The sequence below is a fragment of the Cannabis sativa genome, chromosome 6 (assembly GCF_029168945.1).
Source record: "Cannabis sativa cultivar Pink pepper isolate KNU-18-1 chromosome 6, ASM2916894v1, whole genome shotgun sequence".
Lineage (NCBI taxonomy): Eukaryota > Viridiplantae > Streptophyta > Magnoliopsida > Rosales > Cannabaceae > Cannabis > Cannabis sativa.
Genome location: NC_083606.1, coordinates 18427325 through 18450691, shown reverse-complemented (window position 1 = coordinate 18450691; position 23367 = coordinate 18427325). Strand labels below are relative to the sequence as shown.

At 27.7% G+C, this 23367-nt stretch overlaps 1 protein-coding gene across 1 annotated transcript; it reads right to left on the bottom strand.

The window, feature by feature from the left end:
• Positions 1-10246: 10246 nt before the first annotated feature.
• On the bottom strand, positions 10247-13075 carry LOC115695015 (disease resistance protein RPM1). Its single transcript, XM_030622114.2, has one exon. The coding sequence runs from the start codon at positions 13073-13075 to the stop codon at positions 10247-10249; it is 2829 nt and encodes a 942-aa protein (XP_030477974.1).
• Between the last annotated feature and the right edge of the window lie 10292 nt (positions 13076-23367).

The following is a 23367-nucleotide window of genomic DNA, read 5'->3' as shown; positions in this document are numbered from 1 at the left end:
GTTCCTAGAAACTCTCCCACTACGACAAGGCACCGTGAATTATGTCTAAGAAAACTAAATGGTATTGATCTCTTCGGTTGTGACAATACAACAGAGGCAGTGGGATCATCATATGTTATATAAGATGATAGAACACTTTTGGAATCAAGAATTAAATATCTCCTTTATTTGCTACTTGTTTTCAGACTTAGTCATTATCTTAGAAAAGTAGTATTTGTTTGAACAAACACTTTCTTATCTATTGACAATGGGATGGTCCACCCCTAATCACTTAGAATAGCTCACAAACCATGGTTAACAGTTCTAGCTTTTCTTAAGATTTTGATTAGGTCATTCATGAATCTAGTAATGATTTACATTAAGTATACAACCATTACATCATTCTGAAATTGTATTACCATAGAAGGAATTAGGCAACGACTAGTAACTAATCATCAACATGCAACTCGAAATTTCTGGGGAGGTAAGTTTGGATATAATTCAAAAATCAATTTAATGATCTTTGAACTGCATATCTACTAACTATTTCTCCACCCCTATCAGTTCGCAAGAACTTTAACCACTTACCTTAATGGTTTTAACCATTGCTAGAAATTAATGAAATTTTTCAAACATTTCAAATTTCTTTGCATAAGGTATAATCTAGAGTGATCGTTTTAAGAATACAACGAAAAACTCATATCCACCCCTGAATGTACATCCATCTGCGAATGAGATGAACTACTTTCAGTGGATATAGGCATATTAACTCTTTGCAGAGATTGATCTTGTCAGATCCACTATGAACAAGATACAAATGCCATAGATTAAAAAAAATGTGGTAGTGTCTATGATGACATAGGTTTAGTTACATCAAAGAGTTCTTAGAATACTGCAAGTGGATCCTGGTCACAGAATACCTAACTCATATTCCATACAGTTTTAATCCATTAATAGAAGATGGATATTAAACACTTGAGAAAGTGTAACTGTATTGTATTCTGGAAATAGAAATATAAGAAAATTTCTGTTTGGATTTTAAAATTAAAGTCAAAGACTTAAATTTAACCAAATATTATGAGTAATTCTATCTTGGACCACCACTATTAATTTAACTCTAAGTCAGATTTGCCCATACAAGTAGGAGATTTCTAAGATTGAAGATTTATATCAATTGGGAATAGAATTTCGGGATTATAATCATAAGCGTTATTTAATTTTCTTAAGAGAAAATATAGAATGACATGAAATGATTTATAGACCATTCATCCAATGATATATTATTGAGCTAATTCGAAATGAATAAGCTAAGAGGAATTAGGATAATTTCGTTTATAAATAAGAATCCAACGATGCTTCGATTAGCGAAAGACAAAGTAATCTTATTTATGTAATCTTCTTGTTTCATATTGTAAAAATACTAGTCTAAGGTGTCATCAATTGATGAACAGCTAGATGTTGCATATACAATATTTATCTTTCGAGATCTTACACTATTATGTATGTCTAATGGTGAAAATCCATTAGGGATTTATCTCATTAGAAAAACAAACATGTTAGACCAACAATGAATATTCGAAATTAAACTACAACTTAATAATAGAAAATAACATGGTTCAATATAAATTCATACACAATTCAGAAATTATAAACATATAGCAAGTAGGAATGACTAGTGAAAATACTAAAACATACAATCCTAAATAATTTCCAAGGTTTTCAACAAAGGCGATACGGTGTCCGGTAGGCGAGAGTCAAAGCATCATTTATTGAATAGAGTTGTCAGCTCATCTAAAATAGAAACCATTCTAGCAACCTTTTATTCGATCAAAACAAGAATCCAACGTTGTCCCGGTAGGCGAGAGTCAAGGTTATTCTCATTTTATGAGCTTCCACCATTGTTTCATGTTTTATGAGTTTATCTCTAAGTAGTCACCGTAGGGGAGAGTCTAAATAGAGACGAAAACTCACAAAACACTTATCAAATGAAATCTTACGGTGTTAAATGCGTTCAACGAATAACCATCCATAAGGGGACGAAGTCTAGCGTCTCGAGGTTATATTGAAAACATTTAACTTTTGTAAGACCAACAATGGAGATCGAATATCTTAATAATAATCAAGCTCATTATTTAAAGTGAGTTGTATTTTCTTTGATTCTCTTTATTTAATTTATTTATTTTAAATATATATTTATTTAAAATTTCCAATTTAGAATGAAAAATTCTAAATATAAATTTTAATTTAATATTTATAAATTTTACTTAGATGGATATGAAAATAACATGAATTATTTCCATCTTAGTAATAATTTCCAATAAATATTTAGAAAAATATTCAATTTAAGTTGTTACAAAATTAATATAAATCAATTTACAACTCAAATTTAATTTTCTATAAATATATATTGCATTTCGAAAAATTAAAGTATTTAAGAATACAATTTTCGAAAATGCATGTTAAAATAAAAAATTAATCCTGGAAAAATTATTCTAATTTAATGTTGGCCCAAAATTAATTAATAAAATTAATTTACAACAAAAAATATAATTTTCCTATTTAATTAAATATATAAAAAAATTTCAAATATTTAAGTATGATGATGAAAATCAACTTAAATATTAATTTTCCATTTAATTAAATACACTAGAAAAATACTTCAAGCAAAAATATCATCTATCTAGATTTTCCTTTGACTAATTAATTCAATTTCTAATAATATACTTTAATTCAATTTATTTTAAATTAATCAATAAATGAAAAAATCATTGATTTAAGTTGATCCAAGAATTAATTAAAATAAATAATTAATTTACAACTTAATCTATTTTTCAAGATAAAATTCGAAATTCTAGCATTTAAGAAATGCAATTTCGAAAATTGATTAATAAAATAAAGAAAAAATATATTTTGAAAATTATTTAAATTTAGTTGAAATAATAAATTTCAACTAAAAATAATTTTCTATTTAATTAAATGTCATGAAAAAGAAATATTTAAGTATGATGATAAAAATCAACTTAGATATTCAATTTTCAAATTAATTAAATGTATTAAATTCAAGAAATAAATAATTAAGTGTAGAGAAGGCTTAATTATTAGTCTCTAGTTTAATACTAGGAAAAATATACTTAAAATAAATTGTACCAAAATTAATTATATAAATAATTAATTTCACAATGTATAATATTTTCTTATTTAATATTAGAAATAATAACTAGTCTAGAAATAACTATCTAGAAAATATCTTATTTGACTAAGTATCTTTTCCACAAAATTTGAAAAAAATATCTAATTTAAGTTGTATTAGAAAAAATCTAGAACTTAAATATTTTTCAAATTTAAATTTAATTTAATATCAAAAATTAAGTTGTAACCACTTAATTTGAAAATATTTCATTTTAAGTTAATATTCGAAAAGATATTAACTTAAAAAATATCTAAAGAATCTTAATAACCAATGCCTAAAATTCCTCAACTTAATTTTGAAATTTGAAATTCAAAAGATATTCAGATTTAAGGTGGTTAGTTGTAGATAACTAAATATCAACTTAAATAAGAATATTTAATGAAAAATTTAAATTAAGTTCCAGAAAGAATCTAGATGGTTATAATTCTATATTTAATTAAATACAAGAAAATACATATAGTTTAGCTTAGAATAAAGAATTCTTTAAACTATAATTTTCTTAAATTAATTTCAAAATAAATGAAATTAATTATGTTGCTAATCAATTTTATTAGGTTAAACTAGTGTAATTAACCTAGTACAGTTGTTCAAATCAGGCAAATGGGCCTTCACAATTGGGGTGGTTCATGTGAGGGGGTGCTGGGTTCAGTATGTCGTACCCACTTCTATGGCTCCCAACTCTCACACAAGGCCCAAAAGAGAGGAATTTAACCTTAATAAGAACAACTGTTATTAATTGAATAGGCCCAAAAACTAAATGGGCCTAAATAAATTCTATCAAGAACTATGATAATTTATTTTAGCAACAACAACCTATATGTATCTATAATCAAATTAAACACATAGGCTCACACAGGCACACTTTGGATGGGTCCTATCATGTTGCTAGGTCATACACAGATGAAAGAAGATTGTAAATATACCTGTTACAAATTATTAACTTGACCAAGGGAGCCATCAGATCATTAGATCTGGCCAAAAGTAACCATGGCTATTTGCAATCAAGTAATAATAGGTTTTGAAAACTTACAAACAAGCTAAAACACATACTTCTGCAACAAGGTTAGCTGGATAGTTGGATGTAGGATTTATTTAATTTTAAATTAAATTATTAATTTTCGAAAATTAAAAAAAATTAAAAAAAATTCGAAATTTTTAAAAAAAATTTAAATTTAAAATTAAAACTACAATTTTTGAAAAATTAGGTTTCAACCAACCTAAATATCATTTCAAAAATTTGCTAACTACTTTTAAATTTTAAATGTTATTTTATAAATAAAAATTAAATAAAAAATTAGAAAAGACAAATAAATATCTTTTTCAAATTTTAAATGTAATTTAAATAAATAAAATAACAAAATTTTAAAAATTAGCAAAATATCTTATATCATTTAAAAATTATATGATTATAAATATCTTATTTTTAAATTTAAAATAAGATAAGATATAATCAAATTTTAAAATAAGATAGATTTTTTAAGCAAGAAGATAGATACTAATTCTATTCAAATTCAAATTACACTAATATCTTGAATTAAATTTGAAAAATATTAAATTAATTCAAAATGATAATTAGAATTGAATTAGGAATAGTAATAGTATAAATACAAAACTATACCAAAAATCAGAAGTTAATTCCATGAAAAAGCATGAAAAATCGAAGAAAAACAAAAAAAAAAATGTGAACTGTACGGACAGATTTGCGATCGCAGGAAAATATCAGCACAGCCCCGATTTTTTTCAAATCTTCAAAAAATCATAACTAATTCAAATAAAATCCAAATTAAGTTCACAATCTTTGATGCTGAAACCTCCTTCTTGCTGAAAGTCTTTCTTCACAATCTTCCTCACTATGATTGAGGTATCACTTGATGTGTGTGGGCACTACTCATACACTAAGGATTTCGAAATTCAAGAGGGAAGAGAAAGAAGAAGTGGCAGCTAAAGATAGGGAGAGAGAAAGGCTCAGGTTTTTCTCTGAAGGAAAAATAGAAAATTTAAGTGTAAATTTCCTAAAGCCTTCACTATCTATTTATAGCATTTCACTAGGGTTAGGTTTGAATTATTTGGCATTAAAATAATGAAAAAATCAGTTTAAATTTCCTACAAAAGTGGCTGGCCCTATACAAGTGGATTTGGGCCTCACTTTTTGCAATTTTGCAGTTTTATCTTTTCTGCATCTGATTTTCTCAAAAACGCCAATTTTCTAATTCAACCATTTAAATGCCAATTCTAACTATTTAATAACTACAAATAATTATTAAATAATATTGTCATTTATCATATTTATTAATTGAACCATACAAAGTATCATAATTAACAAATATGCCCAAATTAACTCTTTCTTTACAATTTCGCCCTTACTTAGTGAAAATTTCACAAATAGACATAGTCTAATTTGTGAATTATAATTGATTAATCAAAATCAATTACATGAGTCTTACAAGTAATATTATCTCAACTAGTGGGGGGACCATGGGTCTATATAACCGAGCTTCCAATAAGTAGATCAAGAATTTAGCACTAAAATTCACTAACTTATTAATTCTTCGTTGAATCCATGCATAGAACATAGAATTGCACTCTCAGTATATAGAATGCTCTATATGTTCCACCATATAGACACATCATTAGTTATCCATTGTTATAATCCTAATGTGATCAATGATCCTCTATATGAATGATCTACACAGTAAAGGGATTAGATTACCGTAACACCCTACTATGTATTTTATCGTTAAAACACTTGACCCCGTATAAATGATATTTCAGCTTATGTGAAATGAGATCTCCACCATTTATTTTCGTTTGGTCAAGCTCGAAGGAGATCATCCTTTGCTTACTATTCGCCAGATAGAAGCTATAGATTCCATGTTTATGCTAGCGCTCCCACTCAATTGCACTACCGTGTTCCCAAAATGTACGTATCACCCTGACCTAAAAGTAGGCTTAACTAACAATTCAAGGAACACGAATAGCCTTTCAAGATTGAGCCTAATCATAACAGGATTAAGATCATTTGATCTAGGATCAACTAGGCGATATTGACTTGAATAGATTTTACGGTAAGTTTAATTAAATCTAAGTCAAAGTTCAATATCGGTCCCTTCCGATGCATACTCCATGCATCCAACCTGAGCTTTACTTTAACCAATGTTCTGGAAAGAACATAGTATTTCTCCAAATACAAGTAAACTCTTGTTGTAGATTATCATATCAGTAAAACCCTGTGTCTGATAAATCTAGGAAACTTTATTCACATAGTCATGTTTACTTTCCAATGTGTTGACGGCACAATAAACAGGATCAAGTATGTGAAAAGGGTTTCAGATGAATTTATACATTATGTACATATAATCATGAAATAAATCATGTGAACCATGCAACATTAAATGTTATTTCTGATCTATATTAATAAGTAAATCTGATTATATTGAAATGAGTTTTATTTAGGGCATAAAAGCCAACATGATGTCGGTGCCGGAAAAGTCGTCGAAGTAGCTGTCGGTGTCGGAAATATTGCCGGAGTTATTGCCGGCGTCAAAAAAGTCGTCTAAATTGGTATTGTCGCCAGCAAAATCACTAGAAAAATCACCAAGAAATTGGTTTTTTATCAAGAAACCGGTTTCTTCACCAAAAATGTAGTTTCTTCATCAAGGAATTAATTTTCTTACACAACAATAATAAAGATTATGAAAATAAAATAAAAATGATATACACTGAAAATAATTGAAACTAGTTTCATCAATCAACCAAATAGAGAAAAAAAATACAAAAAAATTACCAAGAAACTGGTTTCTTCATCAAGAAATTGGTTTCTTGATGAAGAAAAAAAACAGTTTCTTGGTGATTTTTTCGGTAATTTTTCCGGCAACAATGCCAATTCCGACGAATTTCCCAGAGTTTGCTGTCGGTACTGAAAAAGTCACCGGAGTAGCTGTCGGTGTATTAGTCTTCAGAGTTGCTACCAATGCTAGAAAAGTCGTCAGAATTGTCATTGTCGTCAGAGAAATCACTGAAAAAATCACCAAAAAACTGGTTTCTTCATCAAGAAATCAAAAACTAGTTTCTTGATAATTTTTTCGGCGACTATGCCAATCTAATGACTTTTTCGAAGTTTGCTGTCGGTGCCGGAAAAGTCGCCGGAGTAGCTGCTAGCATCAGAAAAGTCGTCAGAATTGGCATTGTCAACGGAAAAATCACCAAGAAATCGATTTCTCAAAAGAAACCGGTTTCTTGGTGATTTTTCCGGCGACAATGCCAATTCCGACGAATTTTCCGGCGCCGGCAGCAACTCCGGCGAATTTCCGGCACCGATCGCTTTTCGAGTGACTTTTTCGGCACCGGCAGCAAACTCCGGTGACTTTTCCGGCATCAATAACAAATAAAACTTCCTAAACAAATAAAAACGTTAAATATGGGATTTGAAAACCTAATTACATATATATGGCATATCAAATACCATAAAAAGACCTAAAAACAAAAAAAAAATACCATATAAATTGGTCAAACTTAAATGTCCCATATTTATCATAAAAACTTTTAAAATCTCATAGTATGTGTAATTTCCTCTTTGGCTATTGAAGGGGACCGTGTTCCACCTTTGTTGTGCACTGGAAAAACTTTCACGTTGGCTTTCCTCTTCATTCTTGGACAGTAACCAATTACATGGACAATTAATTATTGAGCTTGCAAAGTGTGAAAATTAAACTTGGCCCAATGGAAATATTGACAAATTCAAAATAGTATATAAAACTTTGGGTAGTAAACTTGAGAAAAGTAACGTGCCTTCCAATTCTTCTTTAAATCAAGCTTACTTTCTACACAATAAAATAAATTAAGTCACAATTAAATATTTTCAATCTTAAAAATATATCCAACTAAAATAATGAAAATACTAATTATGACTTAAGATATTCTAACATTTTTTACACAATAAATGTATATTTTTACACATTAATCAACTACTCCAAAGAATCAAAACAAAAACAAACAAAAGAGGTCAATGAAATAGGATCTATTAGCACTCTACTACAAAGTAGCCTAAGTAAGTAAATCAATGAATTACAATGTAAACACTAAATGTAAGTTATTGTTGGGGAAAAACAGTTGCCCCCAACTATTGTTGGAAATCAAAAGGACAATAAAATATAAGACAAAACAATGTCAATTAGAAGAGAATTAGATGGGCTTAAGTCATTTTGTATTGTCAACGAAATCAAATAATAATAAAATAGAATAGTTAAATTCTGCTCCCTTTGAGGTATGATAAAACAAATTCTGTTTTAATAAGTTAAGAATAGATGTTTTTTAAACATTTTAAATATAATTACTTGATGGATTAATCAACTACAAGAAAGAACTTAATCAACCATGACAGTTGCATTCTTACTCTTGGTCAACAACAAAACATAGACAGAAGCTCTATAAGATTTTTAAGTTATGAACAGAAGTCGAATGAAGACATTCAGTTAATTTGTACTTTATGAACAGGACGAGAGAATCAATACCAAAGTCAATAACTAGTGGTTAAGTTCAGTTGAGAGAAAAACACAAAACTTATGAACCAAAATAAGAGCAAAAATCTATATGTCAAGTAATATAAACATGTTGTATTTAGCTAAGATGAAACATATTATATATCCCTTGTTCTTTTGAGATTTAGCTAAGATAAAAGTTCTTACAATTTTGTGTGATGAAATCAATTACCAAATTACAAAAGCTATTTTGAAGTAAATCAAAGAACAATAATCAAATCAACATACATTACAACTAACTTCACTATGATTTATTCGTAGCACAGCATCAAAACTACCATAGTTTTATCAATTTTGTTACTTATAAATTTGGTAATTTTATGTCCAGTCTTAAACCTTGAAATTATTCAAAACCAAAATATAAAAACAGAAAAGTCCAAACCAAATATTGTCAATAAAGTACAACAATCACTACCAAAAATAAATAATAAACAGAAAACACATCATATTTAAACTAACAACCAAATCAAAAAATTTATAACCATAGTATTTTTAGCAAACTCAAGCCATAACAGTCATGACCCTTGCATTGTTTTTCTTTCCTTCATTATTATTATTATTATTATTATTATTATTATTATTATTGTTAAACATGTTTCAAAGCAAGGGTATTAAATTCGAAAGCAAAACACTTAAATAATAAAAAAAAAAAAAAACACAAAACGGCTAAACACATGGATCAAATGAAGCTTTTGACACAAAATAGTGATATTTATAAACTAGTATTTCATAGTACTCCGTACATGTAAATGGAGAATAGTAAATGTACCTTCGATTTATAGCAATCTGTAAATGAAAACTTGATGACAAAGAAGATTTAAGGCATGTAAAAAAGAATAAAACTACTTAATAAATAAAAAATGGAACAAAAAAATAGTAGTAATGCACATACCCAGATTGAATAACATCACTTTTTTTTACCAAAATTTTACTCTTTTTTAACCATGGTAGACAAATTTTCTCATACCCAGAGTGAAGAACGAATAACATGTAAAAGAATAAGAATTTTTGAATGAACATAGACACTTACTTGTACAAACCAACGATGACGGTCGGAGACAGAGCTGGAGACACAAAAGACGAAGTACACCAAATATTCTTTAACTACTTGAGTTTTCTCCCTCAATCTTGAAATGACTTTATCCCCTATAATAGAAAAATCGTCACTTGCCCTAAAATAAACGAACCACCACGACTCTGAAAGTAAAACGACGAAGGAGAAGGAAAGTGAAATGATGATTGAAAAAATAAATTGTCAGTACATCAATCACTATTCACTTTTTAAAAATATTAATATTTTAATACAAAATCAAACAATTACCAAGTTTTTTAAGCCTAACTACCCCTATGTTAGCCCCAACCCTCAGATCATGCAACTTCCCAATCCAATGACTACAGTACAATTACGGATTGTATACCCTTAATTACTATTACGGGACAAAATCGTGTCCTATATAAAATATATTTCTTGATAATTTTTTAACTTGAGAAATTAAGTTGTACCTGGCTAGTGGCTATAGACAAAATTACTATTAATCGATTAGCTAGCTTGAAGACGTTCCAACAAATTTGATTTACCCAACTTATAAGTTTCATAAATATTCCCCTTGAATTTATACCAAAAGATGACAGAAGGAACATGATCAATTTTCCAATAACCAGGGCAATTTGGTTGTAGATCAACCACAAATTCCCTTGACATGTCCCTAATTTCAAGAGATTTCAGGTTTGTTAGGAGCTTAATATCTGAAGGCATCTCTCTCATTAATGGAAAGGGTCCAAAAGCTAACTTCTCAAGCAAAGGTAGTGCACCCGTCTCAATTTTCATCACATTTATATCTTCCATGTTATGCAATATAAGCTCCTTTAGTCTTTTAAAACCACCTTCCTCAAAATGCAATCCATCTCCAATGTATGCCTCAACCATCTTCAAGAAAGCTAAATTGGGCAAATGTTTGAGGTGTTTTAAAGGGTCATTGGTTAACCTTGAAGACCATAATTCCAATCCTTGTAAGTGTTGAAGCTTTGAAATCCAATGAGGCAGTTGTTGTAGTTGACACATCAATGCAAGATAACGTAGGAAAGGTGGAGGAGATGAAAGAGATTTCAAATCTAAAATTTCATCCTCATTAATGGTCTGTAAGTATAAGGTTTCTAGTTGGCTCATTTTCTCAAGGGATACACAAAGGGTTTCAGCAATTCCTGCAGTCACATGCTTCATGCCTAAAATCTTCAATTTTCTCAATTTCTCCAGCTCTTTCACTAAATCAACTCTGCTAGAAGATACTCTCACGGATGAAAGTGTTTGTAACTCCTCTAAACATCCAATCCCTTTGTGTATTTTCACACCAATATCTAAATCAAATCTGTAATCAATTTCATAACTAATTATAGTGCGACCTAGAAGGTGGCGCAGATTTCGAAGCTTGTTAATCTCAATTGGAAGGTCTTGTACAAAAGACTTTGTGACATTCAAGGTTTGTAGATTTTGTAAATTACCAATGGATTTTGGAATAAGCTTCACATTTGTCATTCTCAAATTTAAGTACTTCAAATTGAACAAATTCCCAACTTCTTTAGGAAGCTTATCAAGAGGAGCATCTTCAAAATCCAATACCTTCAAAAATTTACACTTTCGAAACAAGGTAATTATGAATGATTCCGTCAATTCATCATCGATGTCGAAAAAGAAAATGGAACGAGTCTTGGAATAATCTCCAATAAGATTTAGAACACCTTTCGTCGTGTTATTGATTGCTAGGCGAAGACAATCTCCTTTGAATCTTAACTTGCTTTGATTGATTATTTGGCAGAAACACAACTCTTCGTATTTGGTTAAGATAACATCATGTATCAAATCGTGAACTCGACAACGCCTTTTAATCCCATTTTCAACCACAAAGGAAACCAAATTTCTATGGATTAGCTCAGTTAAGTATTCTTCAGCAACTTGTTCTTCTGTCTTGTCTCTCCTTGATTTAATAAAATCTTCAGCAATCCAAAGCCTATATAATTTATTCTCGAAAATAATACTATCTTGTGGAAAAATACCAAAGTATAAAAAACAAGATTTAAGGTGATACGGTAGATCATCATAACTAAACGATAGAATCTTTGACACATTTGTAAGCTTGGGATTTTTTTCGAACTCATAATTGAGATTATCAAGCACTCTTTCCCATTCCAATTTTGACTTTTGCTTTTTGGAAAATAAACCTGCTACAGCCGCAATGACAAGTGGCAAACCATGGCATTTGCTTATAATCTCACGAGACAATTGCTCTAACTCTTGTGGACAGCTTGCTTCAAACTCAAAACGGAACGCTTTTCTACAAAATAACTCCCAAGCCAACTCAGGAGGCCAGGTTTTGAGGAATTGAACTTGATCAAAAGGAGTATCATTAGCATCATTCGCAATTCTAGTATTACGAGTTGTTATAATGACCCTATCACCCTTATTGTTATAACTAGGTAGAGCATGTTTAATACAGCTCCAAAACTCTGAATCCCATACATCATCAAAAACAATCACATACCTCATTGTTTGCAAATGTTTTCGCAAAAGATCCATTACTCCTTCCATACTCCCTATATGCTCTTCTTTCATTGGACATATCTGATTTTTCATGGTGTATAGGACCTTCTCCAAGTCGTACGATTGAGACACGGTTATCCAAGCAAAGCATTCAAAGTGTTGTCTCACGTACTCAGCATTGTAAACATTTCTAGCAAGAGTAGTCTTACCAATTCCACCTTCTCCTACAAGTGAAATCACCGAACGGGTCGACGGGCCATCAATCAAACTCTTTACAAGTTCGGTGGAGATTGAATCCATTCCCACAAGCTCATTTTTGTTAACGAACAGAGAACCCAATCGAGGGTCAATGACAGATGCATTAGTATTTATGCTCCTACTACTACTTGATCCTTCATCGGAGGACCTCAAACCATAACTTTGACCTCTCTCCTTGACTTTTTGCAAAGACTTGTTAATGTCTTGGATCTGAGAAGCTAAGTCGTGGCGTAGTTTGAGGGATCTAACATACCCACCAGCTCTTCGGATGGAAGTGAGGAAACCTCGGTCACTGTAGTGATGATCATGTTTGGCAAAATGGTAAAGGTACTCGTCAACAACATCTTCTACGCGTTCAGCCACCTCCTTCAGCTGTTTGAGCCATTCTTTTGCAGCATCGCCAAGTTCTCCTTTGGAAAGTTTCTTTTCTGCATCAATTAGGAAAGGCTGAATGATCTTCAGCTCATCTTTTAAGCTCTTCACTTCTTTGCGCACTCCTTTCAACAAAATCATTGGTTGAGTAATTAGTAGATCAAGTAATTTTTCAATAACAGGGGTCAAGAAAGTCTCTGCCATTTCCTATTCTAGTTTCTTTACGTACGTACATCAATAGGCATACAAAACTTTTGATCCATCACTTTATGTATTAATGCTTATGCGGAAATTTCTCATTATAAAATGACTCTTGGTTTTGGCACATATCATGAGGTATTGGGGTATATATATAATAAATTCATCTCTTTTAGATACATTGTTTTTATTATGATTATTAATTTATTTTATATTGGCAATAGAGTTTTAAAATTGTAAGTTGTGCAACTACTATTAAAAAATGATAATTAATGGAGTTGGAGTAGACTACATGGTCTTTTTTTTTTTTGAATGGTAGTATTTGTAATCAACAATGATATTATTGTGAGTAGGAATATTTGCGGCATAAATATAATAAGATTTTGGTTTTATACACTTAAATACCACAGGTTTGTTTTCGACGGATTAAATACCTTAAGTTATATTTTCATTACTTCCGTCACTACTTTTATGTTAAATCCTATCAAACATAGAGTATTTGCGGCATAAATACTTGATGTTTAAAATTTCATACACTTATATACTACATGTTTTTTCTTCTGGCGGATTAAATACTTAAAGTTACATTTACAATAGGGAAATTTTCATTAATATGGGAATTGAGGGTATAATTTACTTTTTTATGGCATAAATAAATAACACTATAGGGTTATGGATTTTTATATTTTTTTACATTTATATGAATTTTTTTTATGCCATATTTTTGTTAAAAAAAGTAGAAATCCTATATTTGTAAAACAACAATAAGTTTTGCCGAAAAAGTCGTCGGTACCAAAAAAGTCACCAGCACCGGAAAAATCACGGTCGTTGAAAAAGTCGTCGGGAAGTTGCCGAAAAAGTTACTGGAAAAGTCAATAAAAAAGTCCATATCGCCGGAAAAGTCAATGTTGCTGGAAAAGTCACCAAAGTAAATGTCTCATATATAACTAAAAATATAATCGGTTATATGAATAAAAACTAATAACTCAAACCGGTTATAATTGAAATATAACCGGTTTTGTAACATAATAAATAAATATAAATAACATAAAATAACTCAAACCAGTTCTATAACAGTGTTATAATAAATAAAAACAAATAACACGAAAGAACTCAAACTGGTTATAACTAAAATAAAACCGGTTATATAACATAATAAATACAAACAAGTAACACGCAATAACTCAAACCGATTACAATTAAAAACAAAGAAGAAATCAATTCCTAAAACACTGAAATATAAATTAAAGACAAAACTAGTTTCACAATAAAATACTTCATAACACATAATACCTCATAAAACCGGTTATAATTTTTTTTTTTTTTTAAAAAAAAAAAAAGTGGGGATCAAATGTCTCGGATATAATAAAAATAGAACCGGTTCTATAACATAATGAATAAAAATAAATAACACAAAATAACTCAAACCGATTATAATTCAAATATAACCGGTTCTGTAACATAATGAATAAAAATAAATAACACAAAATAATTTAAACCAGTTATAATTAAAATAGAATCGGTTCTATAACAGTATAATGAATAAAAATCAATAACACGAAATAACTCAAAACTGATTATAACTAAAATTGAACCGATTATATAACATAATGAATATAAACAAGTAACACACAATAATTTAAACCGATTACAATTTAAAAATAAAGGGGAAATCAGTTCCTAAAACACTGAAACATACATTAAAAACAAAACTAGCTCTACATCTTAACACGTAATACCTCATAAAACTGATTATAATTTTTTTAAAAAGGTGAGGATCAATTTGAAAAAATACTAAAGCATAAATATGAAAAGAACCAGCTCCGTAACAAAATAAATAACACAAATAATAACACACAATAACTTAAAATATAATATAAAAAAACTGGTTATATTTATCAACTAGTTAAAAATTTGAAGAAAAAAAAAACTAGCTTCGTAAAGCAACTAAGATAAAAACTCACACACAAAAACCAGTTACATAAAACAAATCAACAAAAAATTGGTTCCTTAAATTAACTAAATAAAAAATCAATTCTCGAAATAACTAAATTAAAAAAATAGTTTCTAAAATAAATAATTCAAGAATTAATTTTTGAATTGATTAAATAAAAAACCAGATGACATAAATTAAAATAGACTCGGTTCCATAACAAAATGACGAAAAATAAATAACACACAATAACTCAGAAACCGGTTATAATTTAAAAATAGAACTTATTTTATAACATAATGAATAAAAATTATTAACACAAAATAATGCAAACCGGTTATAATTAAAATATAACTGGTTCTGTGGCATAGTGAATAAAAACAAATAACACAAAATAACTTAAACCACTTATAATTAAAATAGAACCGGTTCTATAACAGTGTTATAATGAACCAGTTTTATAATAATGATATAATTAATAAAAATAAATAACACAAAATAACTCAAACCGATTGTAACTAAAATAGAACTGGTTATGTAGATATAATGAATGAGTATTTTTGAGGTAGATATGGTATGGGTGTAATTATTTGGTGGGTTGGAGCATGTTGAATGGATATTTTTGTTTAAGCTATTTTATTTAATTGGTTTTTGTGTGTGAGTTTTAATCTTAGTTGCTTTACGGAACTAATTTTTGTGTCTTAAATTTTTAGCTAGTTGATAAATATACGGTTTCTTTATATTATATTTGAGTTATTGTGTGTTATTATTTGTATTTATTTATTTTGTTATGGATCTGGTTCTTTCTATATTTATGCCTCAATATTTTTTGAAATTGATCTCTATTTTTAAAAAAAAAAAAAATTATAATCGGTTTTATGAGGTATTATGTGTGATGAGATTTTTTATTGTAGAACTAGTTTTGTTTTTAATTTATGTTTCAATGTTTTAGGAACTGATTCCCCCTTTATTTTTTAATTGTAATTGGTTTGAATTATTGTGTGTTAGTTGTTTGTATTCATTATATTATATAACTGGTTCTATTTTAGTTATAACCGGTTATAATTTAATTATAATTAGTTTGAGTTATTTTATTTTATTTGTTTTTATTCCTTGTATTACAGAACCAGTTACATTTCAATTATAATCGGTTCTATTTTTATTTATATTTGAGACATCTACTTCTTGTGACTTTTGCCGACGAAGATGACTTTTCCAGCGACGGTGACTTTTCCGGCGACTAATCTGGCGACTGTGATTTTTTCGATGACTTTTCCGACGCTGATAGTTTTTCTGACGAGTTCTCCGGTGTCGGTGACTTTTTCGGAAACTTCTCCGACGCCGGTGACTTTTCCAGAAAAACTTATTATTGTTTACAAATATGGGATTTTTATTTTTTTTACAAAAATATGGGATAAAAAAAACCCATATAAATGTAAAAAAAAAACAAAAAAAAAAAAAAAAAACCCATAACCACTTAGCTTTATTTATTTATGCCATAAAAAAGTAAACTCTTAAAATTTTCCCATATTTTGGGTAATTTTTACTTTACATTACCTTCATCACTACAAGTCTCTTAAATCCTATTATAAGGGATTTTTTCAATATTATACCTAAAGTAGATTTCATTTACAAAAATACCTTTAACAAATTTATTTGCACAAATACTGACGTGTCACGTCATCTAATTTTATTGGTTACTACAATAAATATTATAAAATTGCATATTTAAAAAATTTCTAGTATCTAAGTAAATTTACTTTAAATAAGTAACATCAACACATCCTATACAGCAGAGAAGATGTCATTTTTAAAAAATTAGTTTCTTATAAGTTATTTTATAAATTAGTTGATATTTGAAAATTCGATTTTTTAGTAAAGAAACTAAAAGATTACTATTGATTTTAATTATTTTTTCTGACCATGGTAAAAAACACATATGCTTCCCATATGTTAAAACGATTCTTTTAAAAATTAGATTGCAGTGATATAATTTTTAAACTCAAATAATTACCGATGTAACAAAAAAAAAATTAACTTCTTTTAAAAAACAAAAAGGAGAAAGAGTTATTTTTTTAATATTAAACCTACTACTTTACTGTTTATGGAATGAAAGTGGCCAATGAAAATATAATTTTTTATATTTTTATTAATTAAATAAATATTATTTAATTATTTTTTTTAACTTTAAAATCTATCTATCTATCTATTTATCTATATACTTATATAATGCTGTTGTTAAGGTATGTGAGGTGGCAGTACCAATAATTTTCTTTCCCTATTCTTTGCTCTCTCATTTTTCTTAATTTTAAAATTTTGGTTAATTTATAGTACTCACTATATTAATGTAATATATTGATTTATGATAAGCGTATAAGCATTAATTAATTCATTATATACCCTATTTTAAACTGATGTATGATAAACGTATAAACATTATTAATTCATTATATACCATATTTTAATTCATTATATAATGCTGTTGTTAAGGTATGTGAGGTGGCAGTACCAATAATTTTCTTTCCCTATTCTTTGCTCTCTCATTTTTCTTAATTTTAAAATTTTGGTTAATTTATAGTACTCACTATATTAATGTAATATATTGATTTATGATAAGCGTATAAGCATTAATTAATTCATTATATACCCTATTTTAAACTAATATATGATAAACGTATAAACATTAATTAATTCATTATATACCATATTTTAATTCTAATACAAAATTCAAAAGTCACATGTTATTAAAGATTTGGTCATTATTATTTATGACTAAAAATATCATTAATACAATAAAAGAATTAGTAACGCCCTACAGTAATATATAAATGCTTTTTTTATTCTTTCTTCTATCCTTAATATATTTTACTATAAATAATATACAGTAAAACATTCAATTATACATATTGCCCATAAAATTATATTCAATAAAAAATATGTACTCTGATCCAATTATGGAGGTAGAAATGAAGGGCTTATTTTGAGAGCTAAACTTATATTATTAACAGGTGCTGCTGATTTTACTCTTTTCCAAATGTTTAGGTTTATTTGATTATAATGGTTGGTCTGAAAAGATGAACAAAGCAAAAATTTCATGCAACATTTGTGGTTTGAACATTGAAGGTATCCATCGTGATCATTATCATTTTATCTTTTTTCAAGTTTCGTGTGTTTTTTTTTTTTCTATTACTTTAAAAATAGACTTCTAAAATTATGAGTGAAAATCTTTTATTTTACTTAATATTTTATCTTTATATATATATATATATATGTCTTATGATTATGGGTGAAGGTGTTCTAATTTACTTAATATTTTTTATAAATGTCCAACACTTATAATTATATAAGTTAAAATTATATATATTATTTATATTCCTTATAATCTCTATATATGTCTCATGAGGTTTAATTGTCTTAAAATAAGTGATCACTAGATTATTGAGTAAAATCAATGTGTATAAGGCTTTGGCTCACAAAGAAATTAAGAAAAGACGACAAGAGTATGAAGAAACAGGATGAAACTCTACTTGAAGGACTCTAAGATCATACAAAATGGGATGGTAATGTCTCCTTATTTGCCAATACACAAGAGAACAATGATGAAGTTTATATTAGCTATTAGAGACGATAAAAAATTCTTATCCAACATTGTGTATTATTATGTTTAGATTTCTTTTTAAAATCACTCCCATATTGTGCTACTGAATATTTGGACATTTATATTCAAATAAAGTTCTAATTTTATGTGGTCTCTTTTATTTTATTTTTCTCTCTTTTATTTAGAAACCATGGATACATCAATTTTTTTTATAATTAATTTTATGGAATAAGTTATATATAATTTTAGTACTATATATAAATTTTGTATGCTCCAATCATTCATTTGTAACAAAATTCATATATTATTAATAATTACATACAAAACATATTGCTTGTAAATTTATATCATTTTTTTACTCTTAACATAATTATTCAAGTAAAAAAAAATTACTTCCTTTCAATAATATTAATTCAAAATAATAAATATTTTTAATTAATTTATTTATGTTATATTGATTTTATTTTATTGCTATCCATAAAAAATTCTTCAAATTTTATATTAGAAGGCTAAAAAAAGAAAAGATGCTATATTAGAGTGCACAAAATTATTATCATAACCAAACAAATCTTATAAAATAGTACATAAAACATAAATACAAATTAAATTGTAATTTCATAACACAACAAATCCATATTTTTCTTTAGTGGTTAGAGAGACATAAAATAAAATAAATTGTAATATAACTTCTAAATTTAATATTTACTTTTATTGTTTTATTAGAAAAGTATGTAGAGAAAAAATACTTACATATATTGTAACTTTATATATAATATAATCACTTAATATATATAAAGGAAGATTTTAAAGAGTTGATGTAGCATGCTTAAGATTCTTATTATTTCTAATACTTATTTTTTTTTTAAATTTTTTTACTAATTTTGTAACCCTCTATATGTAGACCAAAAATCATATATATATATATATATATATATATATATCATACTAATACTATACTTAATATTTTCCTTAAATTTGTTGATTTTACAAGTGTTCAATAGAATTTCTTCATTTTTATTTATTTTTTAAAATTTGTGCTTATTGATTTGTTAAGTTTGTGTTGTGTATGACAATTGCTAGGAATTTTTCCTGTAAAATACATATTGTAGTAATGTGTTGCGGTATTACTATACAAACTTTTATCTCCTAATCTTTATCCTCTTATTTTTTTCTAATTAATTAGTTAATTTTTTATTTATTTTTCTCACTTAATTATCTTCAATAAGAAGACATGTGTATTTTATTATTTCTTCAAACTTCATTTTTTTTAAAAAAATAATAATATTATTTTCCCCACTTTAAAGTAAATATGTTGTGCCAACTTTTGTTGTATTTTATTAAATATAATTTTTAATTTAAAGCAAATATGTTGAGTTGTTTAGTAAGTGAGTTAGAGAAATGAATATTTATAAGAGATATATAAGTTACACAAAGTTTTTTTTTTTTTTTTTTTTTGAAAATTATAAGTTACACAAAGTTAATTCTTAAAGTTGATTTATTTTAAAATGTGTAGCGTATGTAATTATTTTTTAATTAATTAATTTAAAATATAAATACATTAAGAAGTTTATTATTTAGTGAATTACAAATTTAATTAATAAAATTAAAAAAAAAAATTGCATAGCCAATGAGTTACAGAAAATAAAATTCATGATGTTAAATTTTAAAATGTATGTAACATTGATATGTATTAATTAATTGTTAATAAATTAATATAATATTAATGTGTCTTAGTGTATTAAAATGATTGTTATATAATTTTTTTATTAATTTTTATTGTATAACAATATTTTTATCATCTTAATTTATATTAAAAGAATAAATGAAAAACAAAAAACAGATTTATAGATTTATTTATTTTTTTGATGTAGTGAACAAAGTCACACATGATTAATAAAGTAGCAAATCACAATCGGCAGTGGAATCTTCTCGAACCAGGATAGCTCATCGTCTAACCGAATGGCATATTCTACCAAACCACGAGCTGTAGAATTCTTATTGTGAGCCACATGGGACAAAACTGCCTTTAGGAATTTAGACAATAAAACTATAACTTCTTCAAACAGCACCCCATCACATTGAAAAACTATTTCCAATATTAATAGTTATCGCCAGAGCTTGCAGAACTTAAAAAACATCGCAACCCAAACCAAAAAATAGAGTAATATTAGCTAATCAAATGCACATAAAAAATAATGATAATTGTAATCATTTTTCTATAACTGTATTTACTATTTTTTTTATCTCAAACGCATTATTAAATAAAAATATTATTTCTTAAAATATATATAATTTTAAAAATATCATATATATGTTACGCGAAGCGAGGCCTGTCATCAAGAGGTTGTTGGGAGGTCTTTGTGTTTCTAAGGTTGGTTTTCCTCATCGATGACGAGAGCCTTCTACAACAATTATCTGATGAAATCGGAGGGACCCATTGTTGGATATTGAGTTAGATTCTATCATCGAAGTCTAAAGTCATGGTTTGAACACTAAAGCATCATCACATGGGATTATTTTTAGAATGAATTGGCATATCAATTAGAAACAATACTAATATAATTTCAAAAATTGAGAACTTTTTATGTCGCAAATTTTTATTTAAGGGTATTTATTAGACTATCGGCATCAATGTAAATAATTAGCGGTTTATGCCGCAAAATATAATTAACTTAGTATTGCTTAATTAATTGTACATTTTTGGATGAATGCAAGAAAAATTCTTGAATTTTTTTAATATTTTGTCAAAACTTTAAAATTTAAATTAATCTTTAATTATTTTTAAAAATGAAAATAAAACTTTATTTAAAAAAATTGTCAAATAATAGAAGATTATAATTTATATTTTATCTTGCTATTTATGGTATAAGTTTTTAACTTTAATTATATAAAATTAATTATAAATTAATAAAATTATATATTTTTTTTTGTTAATTATTAAAAAGACCGCGCAACGCGCGGTTACGTTACCTAGTTATTTAATAATTTTTTTATTGAATAATACTTAGCAAAAAAATACATTTTTTTTATGTTTTATTTACAGTTTAACAAATTTTAAAATTATTTAATAATTTTTTATTGAGAATATATTAGTGGACCACTAATATGTTGACAGGTGTTAACTTAGTCTATTTTAATAGAATTTAACGAATTGATAATGACAAAAGTAGCATAAATGTAACTTTAGGTATTTAATTCGCTAAAAGAAAAAACATGTGGTATATAAATGGATAAAATCTAAAACATCATGTATTTATACCGCAAATACTCCTATGTTTGAATAGGATTTAATAGAAAAGTAGTGACAGAAGTAACGAAAATGCAACTTAAGGTATTTAATCCGTCGAAAAAAAACATATAGTATTTAAGTGTATAAAACCAAAAACATATGGTATTTATGTCGCAAAATAATTCAATATAATTAATGGAGTTGGAGTAGACGATATTGTCTTTTTTTAATATTTTGAATGGACGTATTTGTAATCAACGATAATATTATTGTGGTATATATAAAGCACATTTACTTTTGTTAATTATGAAAATTTGCATTAACTCAGTCGCCTAATAACCAAAGAATTAACAGGCGCATTCGATTAGCCTACTTGCGCTCTGCATTTCTCAAAGTCGCCATCGATATTTACGTGCCTGGGGATATGTCCAAGCGGATCAAAGGCCAACCCCATGAGTTGTGTTCATGTGAATGTGCATGTGTGTGTGCGAGTTGGGGGCTCGCATGCAAGTCGTGCGAGAGTTGTGTGTGTGTTTGTGTCTATGTGTGTGTGCAAGTCGGGGCTCACATGCGAGCTGTGCGTGAGTTGTATGTGTGTTCGTGTCCGCGTGCGTGTGTACGAGTCGGGGGCTCGCATGCGAGCCATGCATCAGTTGTGTGCGTGTGTGCGTGGGTTGGGGAGTCGCATGTGAGTCATGCCCTTTGTGTAAGTGTCATGGTGTGGGTGTGTATAAGGGCTCGCATGTGAGCCCATGAGCGTATAAGTTTGTTGTATTTGTTATAGATATTAATCAAAATGTATACAACTCAATTGTAAAAATAATACAAAGACTAAAATAAGAGATTGATTAAATATATGTTACACATATGCATATATACACTATATATATTGTATATATATATGTGAAAGGTAGAAGAAGAAGATATGACACATGTTATATAATATATTTATATATATAACAAGAGAATAATATATATGTATACACTCACTCTCAACCTTGAGTGTAGATTAGTGGAGATCACCATGACTTGAACAAGGTATTACACATTTGTCCAAAAGCTTATTTCCCCTATCTCTAAGCACTAAACTAAGGGAACTCTTCTGGAATTAGCTTTGGGAATTATCAAGCCTTTTAAGATTTTCTAGCAAAGTACTTTCTTGATAGAAAAATTGATCTTCAAAATGAGCAACTTAGACCTCTTTATATAGTGTTTAGGATATCACCATTTAAAATTATAACTTATAACTCCCATAGATGTTATGGACTCAAATGTAACTCCTACACATACCATAACTCCTATAGCATTAAGAATTTCAAATTAAGATGTGTAACATCTTTTTACATTCTTAATGTTGGTGATAATGGTAGAGGTTACTCATAGTAACAACTCCACAAATGTTACAAAAAGATGACAACTAATATATATTGTCATATGTTACATATTATTAGTTTATTACACATATTTAATATATATATTATATTATTATAAATAATATAACAGTATTGTGCCAAGTGTGTTGTGTAGTATGCATGTTG